The sequence below is a fragment of the Gavialis gangeticus genome, unplaced genomic scaffold (genome assembly GCF_001723915.1).
Source record: "Gavialis gangeticus isolate Ggan-Ray unplaced genomic scaffold, GavGan_comp1, whole genome shotgun sequence".
In the NCBI taxonomy this organism is placed as follows: Eukaryota; Metazoa; Chordata; order Crocodylia; family Gavialidae; genus Gavialis; species Gavialis gangeticus.
Genome location: NW_017729022.1, coordinates 180,658,061 through 180,667,004, shown reverse-complemented (window position 1 = coordinate 180,667,004; position 8,944 = coordinate 180,658,061). Strand labels below are relative to the sequence as shown.

General features: G+C 47.5%; 1 protein-coding gene across 1 annotated transcript in view; it reads right to left on the bottom strand.

The window, feature by feature from the left end:
• Positions 1 to 1,590: 1,590 nt before the first annotated feature.
• LOC109296948 overlaps positions 1,591 to 8,944 on the bottom strand; it is a 24,975-nt gene continuing 17,621 nt past the window's right edge. The window contains exons 4-8 of the mRNA XM_019516592.1: positions 6,960 to 7,073; positions 6,245 to 6,389; positions 4,715 to 4,863; positions 2,973 to 3,112; positions 1,591 to 1,942 (exon numbers count right to left, since the gene is read on the bottom strand). Coding sequence (XP_019372137.1) covers positions 1,830 to 1,942; positions 2,973 to 3,112; positions 4,715 to 4,863; positions 6,245 to 6,389; positions 6,960 to 7,073 — 661 coding nt within the window. The 3' untranslated portion in view covers positions 1,591 to 1,829. The remainder of the gene's footprint in view (positions 1,943 to 2,972; positions 3,113 to 4,714; positions 4,864 to 6,244; positions 6,390 to 6,959; positions 7,074 to 8,944) is intronic.

Here is an 8,944-nt window from a genome sequence, read left to right as displayed (position 1 = left end):
GAACGTTAAAACCAATACTGCAAAAGTAAAGCTCAAGTGTTAGAGAAGCTCTTCTTGTGCCATGCTGGAAGGGGAGGAGGAACTTGAATTTGAAAGGAGTTATGCAAGCAACCACTGGGACTTCTGAGTGTTTGGCCCTGACCAAAATCAGGTCAAGTGTATGGCAATACTGTAACAGGGAGCTAGGGACTCCTATTACTTTAAGGGGAAAGCAGCAGCAGGGATGTGCCCAAATGGGGGAAGAATGAACATCATGGGCTCACTGCAGGGGAGTAGGCAGCCAGGGAACCCACACGTTGTAAGTACCCATTGCAGGGTTACCTGCCCAGCAATAGTTCAGTAAGGCAGAGCCCTGCTTGGGCAGCTAGGGCATTGCTATAGTAGCCAGAGTAGCATCAGTAAGCTGCCCTGGAGGCTGACGGGGACACCTGTGCCTGGGCAGGGGATCACCTAACTGGAAGGGGAGGAGCCAGGGGACATAAGCCTGTCATCCCCCCGCCCAAGGCACTGGGGCAGTGCAGGGAGAGAAGCACCTGCCAGCTCAGGCTGGTGAGGAGTGGGAACTGCAAGCATGCCAGGTACTCCCAGGGCTGAGACAGCCAGAGCGTAGGGAGGTGGCTTGGCAGTGGTATGATAATGCAGAGGGGAGACTTTGAATTTGAAGTGACTGTTTATGGGTTTTTTTGGTTTGGTTTTGTTTTATATTGGAGGACTGGATGTGGCTGCCAGGGGTGGAAGGGAAGCCACAGGGGTGCCTGAGGGACATGCTAAGTTTTGAGCCCTGCAAGGGGCAGGGTGCAAGGCACAGTCAGCTTGAGGCCAAGGGGGCTAAAGCCTAAACCCAAAGGGGGCGATACAGGTGTCCTGAGGCCATCAAGGGGCTGAGACTGAAAGGCCAGGCCAGAAGCAGTGGACCTTGGCTATCAGTCTACAGCCAGAGTAATGTATAGGCTTTGGCTTTCTTAGCCTTAGCCTACAGAAGGGAGTCACTGGCAACCAAGTGACATCTGTGAGGCCTGGGCATGTCTGTAGGGGTGGAAGGAGGCCATGAATAGCCATTAAGGCAACTGGTGCCCTGGGGCATGGGCAGAGCCAAGAGGGCCCCATTTAGTGCTTGAGGCCTGGGATTAGCTGGGTCCAGGAGGGACTTGCTGGCTGAAGGACGGATGAATGTTCACTTTGGGACCCTGGGGCCTTATTATAATCAAATAATCTCATCCAGGCATAGCAGATGAGAGGAAGGGGAGGGTACCCTGAGGGACCAGAGCAGGGCAGGAGCCGTGCAGCCACCAGGGAGTGTTATGACTGCCCCAGGGGCCTGGGCCAGTCACAGCTACCCACCTCTGTCACCATTGGCTGATGACTTAATTAGAGCCATGATTTTATCAAGGGATAACCAAAACCTTAGTGTAAAACTATGCATAGCTCTGTATATGCAGATCTGCCACCTGTTTGTTGAGAGCCCTATTCAGACTGTCTGTGCCCGAGTGCCAGAAGCCAGTCACCATAGAGGCGGTACTTTTGCGACAGTTGTTTTTGTCTCTTCCTCTGGTACAGAGTTAAAATACACTTTAACAAAGCACAGAGTGGTCCAGTGAAAAGTGCTGGGGAAAGTATAATTGGTCAGAGCAGAAGGAGAAAGTGAGACACTACTGAATGCAGTAGTCATGGCACTGTCCTTAATATCCTCTTTGTTGCATTCACTCTTCCATAGGAGAGTTGCAAAGGCACTAGGGCAGGGGCACTGTGAGAGAATACCAGTAAGCGCTAGGTGCCCAATTCCCATTTGTGCCTTTGAAAACATCCCCCATAAGGTCTCCATTTCTCTTTTACTCTGTAGACTCGGAAGTTGATGGTAGTTCTAGAGGCTGTTTGCAACATCTCCATATGACTATTCCCAGCCGAATGACAAAGATAACACAAGCCACCACCAGTAGCACAACTACAAAAGAAACAATATGTTACTGGGTGAGAACATAGCATAACTTCTCTTTATAGTCTTGTTCACAAGAAGGGGGGTATTTGGGCAAAGAGTTAAACTGACAAAGAGCTCCACATAAACCCCAATATTGTCCTTGTACCATTCCTTCACAATATCTGCAGGGCAAGTTCCAGATCCTGCTGTCAGCCAGAGAAAGGTCTAGTTTGCACAAATGTTACTACTCTGAGACAGTCAGAAGGAGGAAAAACCTTCTAGTTACACTACTGGAATAGGCAATGCCAGCAAAGTGATCTGAGCTCCCCTATCCTCCATGGGATGTGGAATGGAAGCTGAATCTGTGCAACTGGGAACTCTCCGTCCCTCCCAAGTCTTATTTGGCCTTCCCACCCCGCAAAATCCAGGAGAGGGGAGTAGCTCCTGTAGACCACAAGGGTATAGGCTATACCACTTGCAAGGTAAAAATGCATGCAGGGTATTAAGGAGGTGATGACTTGGAGGGAACTGAAATATGCTGCAATGTAAAATGATTTGGAATGATTTTAGTCTGTGTTTCAACCCCAAGAGTAGAAGGCCCCAGGCTAATAATGCCACAGTTAGGTTGGTCCCTAACTTTGCTTCATGCACAGAGTTCTGTGCAATAATAAAGGGACTTTATTTGGACTGCAGAAACTTGGATCTTTATTTTAAGCACACTGTGTATTCAGTGTCATTGCTTACAGCCTGAAGGTGCCTGGTGTGTTGGGAGCTATTGCAAAATTCCCTAAGCACGTGGAGCTTCCTAGAAGCTTCCCAGTGTCATCCTCCACATCATCCCCACTGCAACTCTGTTCCAACTTGCAGGGAACCTGCAGATGGCTGCAAGCTCCACTTCTGTTTTTTGAAGTAAGTCCCTACTTTTTTACCAAGGTCACCTGTAGTGGGAAGGTCCTTCTGCCTGCAGGGAAAACACACTGAAGAAAGGACATGCAAGAGACTCGGGAGAGCTAAGTGGGCCTCTTTTTAACATTAATTTAAACATTAAACAACTCACCTAGAAAAATGCTGTTGGTGTTTGGAGGTGAAGGGGTATAGTTCTTACACACGCTGCCAATCAGGGCTATAATGACCACTGGGTAAATGGTAAGGTTATAACGCACACACTTGTCCAGCAGGAAATTTTCAACGTAAAACCTAGGAAGGAAAAAGAAGTGGCAATATATAAACACTCCTTGCGGCCAGTTTTTTTATTCTAGGTAACTTCCAAAAGGAGCAGTTGGGAACTGTTCTGAACAATTCCCAGTCTGGATTTGACTATCTCTGTTGCTGGTCGGAGCTAGAGATGAACTTAATGTAGGGCTTGTCAAAAAGAAAAAGGGAGGTGGAGTCATCTGAAGAAAGGCAAACAAAAACAAAACACAATTCATTGTTTCCTAGAATATTCTGGGGCAGGGGCAGGAATTACCTTTTTCTGCAGAAATTTCAAAACCTGAAATATTTTTGGCTAAGACCTAAAATAAGTCCATTCAGAAATGGAACTATGGGGCCTCCTGGGAGTTGCAGTGTGAATGCTTCACATTCCCATTCTCCTCTCTAGGCCGGGGTCCCTGGTCAGACTATAGACTGCACAGCAGCAACATTTCACAATGGAAATGTTTGGTTTTTCTGGCTTTCATTTTTTTTTTTTTGAGCAAAAGACAAAATCAAAACCATTTTGGTCTAAAGCAGATGCTTTTATGAAAATTCTTGTTTATGCCAAGATTCAGTCTTTGTTGAAAAAGAATGTGAATAGGAGGTTGCCAACTAACCCTGTTTTGTGCTGAATTACCCTGGTCCCTTTGTGTTCAGTTATATAATGGTCTAATGAGTCCTCTGCTTAGCCCAGAAAATACTGCAAACCCTTATGTCTCATCCTGATCCTGAAGTCACTTACTAGGAATCCAGCAGTGAGCAAGATCCAGATAGCAAGCATAGAAGCACAAAGGGTGTGAGCTGGAATCACTCTCTTTATTTATCCCAGTTTAGGTCACTATGAACCCCAGTCACCAGCAGTAAAAGGAAAAATACCGAATTAGCGCAATGTGGACACAACATTTACTATGTGGAAGAGGTCACAACAGTGCAGAATAGCTTCCCAGAATGGCTGGTGCTCACTAGAAATGAGGTATGACCGGGGCCTGGCTAAGAAAAAATGCTGCAGTTTGGTGTCTACTTCTAAGGGCTCAGGAAGGAGACAGGGCAGCCCCCTACATGCATGATATCCCAGCCACCTCCTCTCCTACAGGGAAGGTCCCCACCCCCCCATCACTCTCACTTTGCTGGATCTGGCTCTTCACCTGCACAGGACCTGTCCCAACTGATCACACCAACCTGCCTCACAAGGGTGTTGTAACCTGGGAGTCTCAGAGGAGAAGTGCTATGTAAACAGTAAGTGTATTCTCTTGGGTCCAAATCGCCACTGCCCCAGAACTATAGTCAGACAGTTGCGGGGACTTTTAGCTACTTTTACACTATCCCCAACCTTGGGACAGGCTGGCCCTAGGCTGCTGGTAACCCGCTGGTCTGTTCCCTGGGATGACTAAGGGGTATGGGGTGAGAAAAGCCACATACATGCTAGCTTTTGCCATGACTAACATAGGGCCTTGCCAGGTTTAGGTTACATGCTGCTCTGATGCCCCCATGCTGGGAGAACCGTCTGCGGGGATGGAGTCTGTTAATTCAGTGTAAAAGGCAGTATCTGATTGTCTTAAGAGGTTTTACAAGGTGGGGAGGAGGAGCACCTACCATGCCACCTACCATATGAGCAGTTTAATGGCAAGGATGCACAGAGAGATGGTAGTTGCAGTCTTATTGGACACGTTTCCCTCATAGACCAGCACGACAGTAAAATTCAGCAGGGTAGCTATGGTAGTCCACGTCGCATACAGCGCAATCCCATTTTGGACCTATCACAGGATACAGTGAAACACTGACTGAGGGTAAGAAGTGAACACTCTGTATTCCTCCAGCACAGATCCTACCAGCCCTTCATGGCCCAAGGGAAGTTAAAATGGCTCTGCTACAACATCTGAGGGTAAGAGCAGGATGAAAGAAACCTGCTCCTAGCTTCACAGGAGCTGTATTTCCAGCTCTATGTTTCACAGAGGTCCTATCAGCACTTCACAGAGAGGGGTCTATGGGGAAAAGGGAGGGCAGTGAATCCACAACTATGCAGAGCTCTCCACCACCCTTGGCAGCCTCCCATAATGCTGCACAGCCAGACTGAGAAGACTCCAATCCCAGGGGTCAGTACCGATCCCCACCCCGCCGCACCCACCCCTATCCAGTTTGTTTCATTCACATTTGTTGCACAGAGCATGATTTGAGCTATAAACAATAGGACTGTTACTACCTCTTCCTGGATTGTGAATTCTGATGCCTGACTCTGTCAGGGCTGGGGACACAGGTTGAGAAGAAAGTACATATGTGACAAGGAGTTCCAGGAATGTAGTTCAAAACTACAGTCTGGAGAGATTCCTCATATCACAGATTCCCTGGAAATCCTCCCTGATTCTCAGACTGCCTTCTGAAATGATCCACTTTCCAATGCCTGTCCCTAATCCAGCTGCACAGAAAGGAATCAAGCACTCAGGGAGAATGCTGCAGGCTAGGAGGGGAGCCAGTGCAGGGCAGGATGAGGAGGGTGTAGAGTTTCTTGGTCAGAAGCAAGGTAGAAAGGAAGGGATCGGATGACAGCCCTGGAGCTCCTTTTGCTGAACCTTTCAGAATAATTCAGCCTGAGGTAGGCACCTGGCATGAAAAATTCAGCTTGAACAAGTAATGTTTGGCAGGGGTGGAGGGTGAGCTGGGGAAGAGAAGGCATATTTTCCACTTCCTTTCCTCTGTGCAGTTTACCAGGCACAAACAGCTGGTGTTCTCAGCATTTGAAATAAATAATTTCCCTTCAGAATAAGATACCAAGTGAAAGGCAGAAGGAAGGAGGTGCTCCAGACTTTCAGCAACACATGTTTTTCTCAGTTGCATTTGCCATTTTTTTATAAGCAGTCTAATGGACTACGAACCCATTTTCGGCAGCCTGGACTGTCAATCTCAATGTGAAGCATCATTCTGCAGCAACTCGAAACATGAGAAGGACCTGCTCCTCTTCTTTCTCACTCCCCTTGTGTCAGCAGATGGGGAACTAAGAGAGGCCTCTATATGCATGCTACTGAGGGGAGTTAGCACCGAAGGAAGGATTTCAACTCTCACACTTCAGAGGTCATATATTGGGACTCTGCCACCTGTGGTAGAACAATGGATAAGTAACAGCTCTCAAATGTCACATACCAGAATGCGGATGAGCCACAGATCTACTTTGTGACACTTTAGGAACCAAGCAGCATGAATACTCAAGGATCGGTGTGAAATGAAGAGACAAAGGTAACTGGTCAAAGTAAGGGCTGCCAGGAAAACCAAGGCTGGGATGAGGTACCTAGGGGAAAACACATGGGACAGTGTCTTAGCTTAACTGTATATTGGCTCAACTGATGTCCTAGCTCATGGCCTTTCTCTTGTACTCAGAACAAACTAGGGATGAACCAACCCTTAACACAGTTTTGGCTTAACCTAGAGCTAGTCCACTTATGCTACATCTCACAGGGATTTTAGGAACTGCATTTCTCTGACTGCCAGCGAAGTATTCCCCTTCCTGTATTTCTGCTGCACTATGCCCTTGAAAATGATTACAGTCACAAGAGTAATCCAAAGGCCACAGGAGCAACCAGACTTATGACAAGTGATTCAAAATGACAGCTCCAATTTTCCCACTTGCATTCAACCTATGCAAGACTGGCATGTTGGTAAAGATCTTAGTCATAGCTCATGGCCCAGAAGCAAATGTTACACAAGGCCAACACTATATAAAGGTTGCCTAGCCTTGCCCCAGGCACTTTTAAATTGAGTGACTACCTTTTGTTCTCTGGGATTACACAAATGTGTAATAAGCAGCAAGTCAGATCTAGTGCAAAGATTAGAGGAGCTCTCTGTTGCAAAGGTCACTTACTCTCGGTCCCACAGGAAGAGCCATCCAACAATAAGGATGTTGTTCAGTATCCACACCAGATAAAAGGATATCGGCAGTAAATCTGGCTTCATATAGACCCATCCAAGTTCATTCCTGTCAATGAAAAGTGGGCTTTTTCAGAAAGCAGCATGAACTGTGTCAGATCCACCAGGGAAAAAGAAGCAAGCATTGCAGGTCTGATTTTCCTCTCCCTTACAGTGACTCACATAGAGTTTGTGTTTTGCCTGCTTGAATACAATTGCACTAGCATCAGGGAGAGGTGAACCAGGCTCAGTAGCTTTACAATCACCGTAATACACCATGGTACACCACTGCATGCTATACACAGAAGCTATACCCCCATATATGCAAAACATCAGCATTGATGGTTGACCCTAATGTCCTCGCATTCTGTAGCACCAATGCCTACTGTATCCTCCCTCTCAGACTGTGACTGAAATTGGGGTCAGTAATAGGTATACATTTTCTTATCTATCTGCCAGCTAGGCTGGAGAATACCATCCCATTTTATGTTTGAAGACTGCTCCCAGTAACAATTCTTGCTACCAACCAGTTGGTAGCTTTGGAGGTGGAAGGCTTAATTTTCATTTACACTATGGACTCTTTATACTGGTCTGGAGCTATAAAGGGGCTGCCATATTGATGAGAATCATGAGGCTGAGTTTTCTGTTAAGATTCTTCTACACACTTGAGCTAATCTATTTAGCTGATATACTGTGGGTGCATGGCATTAATGCCCCCATATTTATGGTGCATAAATATGGGGGTATTAATGCAATGACAGGTATAATATACCTGCAATGACTGGCACTAACGTAATGCTCTGTAAATTGGCGTTACTGCACATTAGCACAGTTGAACAGGTTTTTGGTGATGCTAGATTTATTCTACTGCACATTAGCACATTAGCATGGGTTTTGCCCACTGCATTAATGCGGAGTAGAATTAGTCTTCAGCACATTAAGCATCTCATGTAGATTCATCCAATATGCCCAGTCAAAACACCGCTCAGGAAACTGGTTAGGGCAGGGGTGGGCAAAATATGGCCCATGGGCCAGATCCAGCCCACCAAGGGATTTTATCCGCCCCGCAGCAGGTCCTGTGGCCCAGGCGCAGAGGGCAGCTTGGGCTGTGGTGTGTGCAGCCGGCCCCACTGCTCCCAGGTGCACAGTGGGGTTTGACCTGGTACTGGCCACAGCACTGCTCAACCTGGTACTGGCTGCTGGGGATGACCTAATCAATGACCTAGTGATCGATGGGAAGCTGGGTGATAGCGACCACGAGCTGATCACCTTCACCATCCGCCGTAAAGCTGGCAAGTCAGTCAGCAACACGGAAGTCCTTGACTTCAGGAAAGCTGACTTGAAAGAGTTCAGGAGGCTTGTCAGTGAGTCCCTAAGGGACCTTGACCCCAGGGAGAGGGGAGTTCAGGAAGAGTGGTTGCTCCTCAAGGGAGTGATCCTCAATGCACAAGCTGATTCTATTCCATCTCAGAGGAAAGGCAGCAAGAGGGCACAGCAGCCCCCCTGGCTCTGCAGGCACCTAGCAGACCCCCTGAGGCTAAAAAGAAAGGCCTATGAAGGATGGAGGATGGGATTCACCTCCAAGGAGGATTATTCTGCACTGGTCCAGTCCTGCAGGGAGCAAACCAGGAAAGCCAAGGCTGCAACTGAACTCCAACTAGCTTTGAGCATCAAGGACAATAAAAAGTCCTTTTTCAGATATGTGGGGAGCCGGAGGAAAAGCAAGGGCAACATTGGACCCCTGCTGAACCAGATGGGACAACTGACAACTGACACCCAGGAAAAAGCCAACCTATTAACTGGGTACTTTGCATCAGTCTTTCATCAGTCCCATTGGACGCCCATGCCCGCTACGGGACAGGGAGGTCCGCGTGAGGGAGATCCCCTGCCCTCCATTAATGCTGACCTCGTGAAGGAACACCTTGAGAAGCTGGATACCTT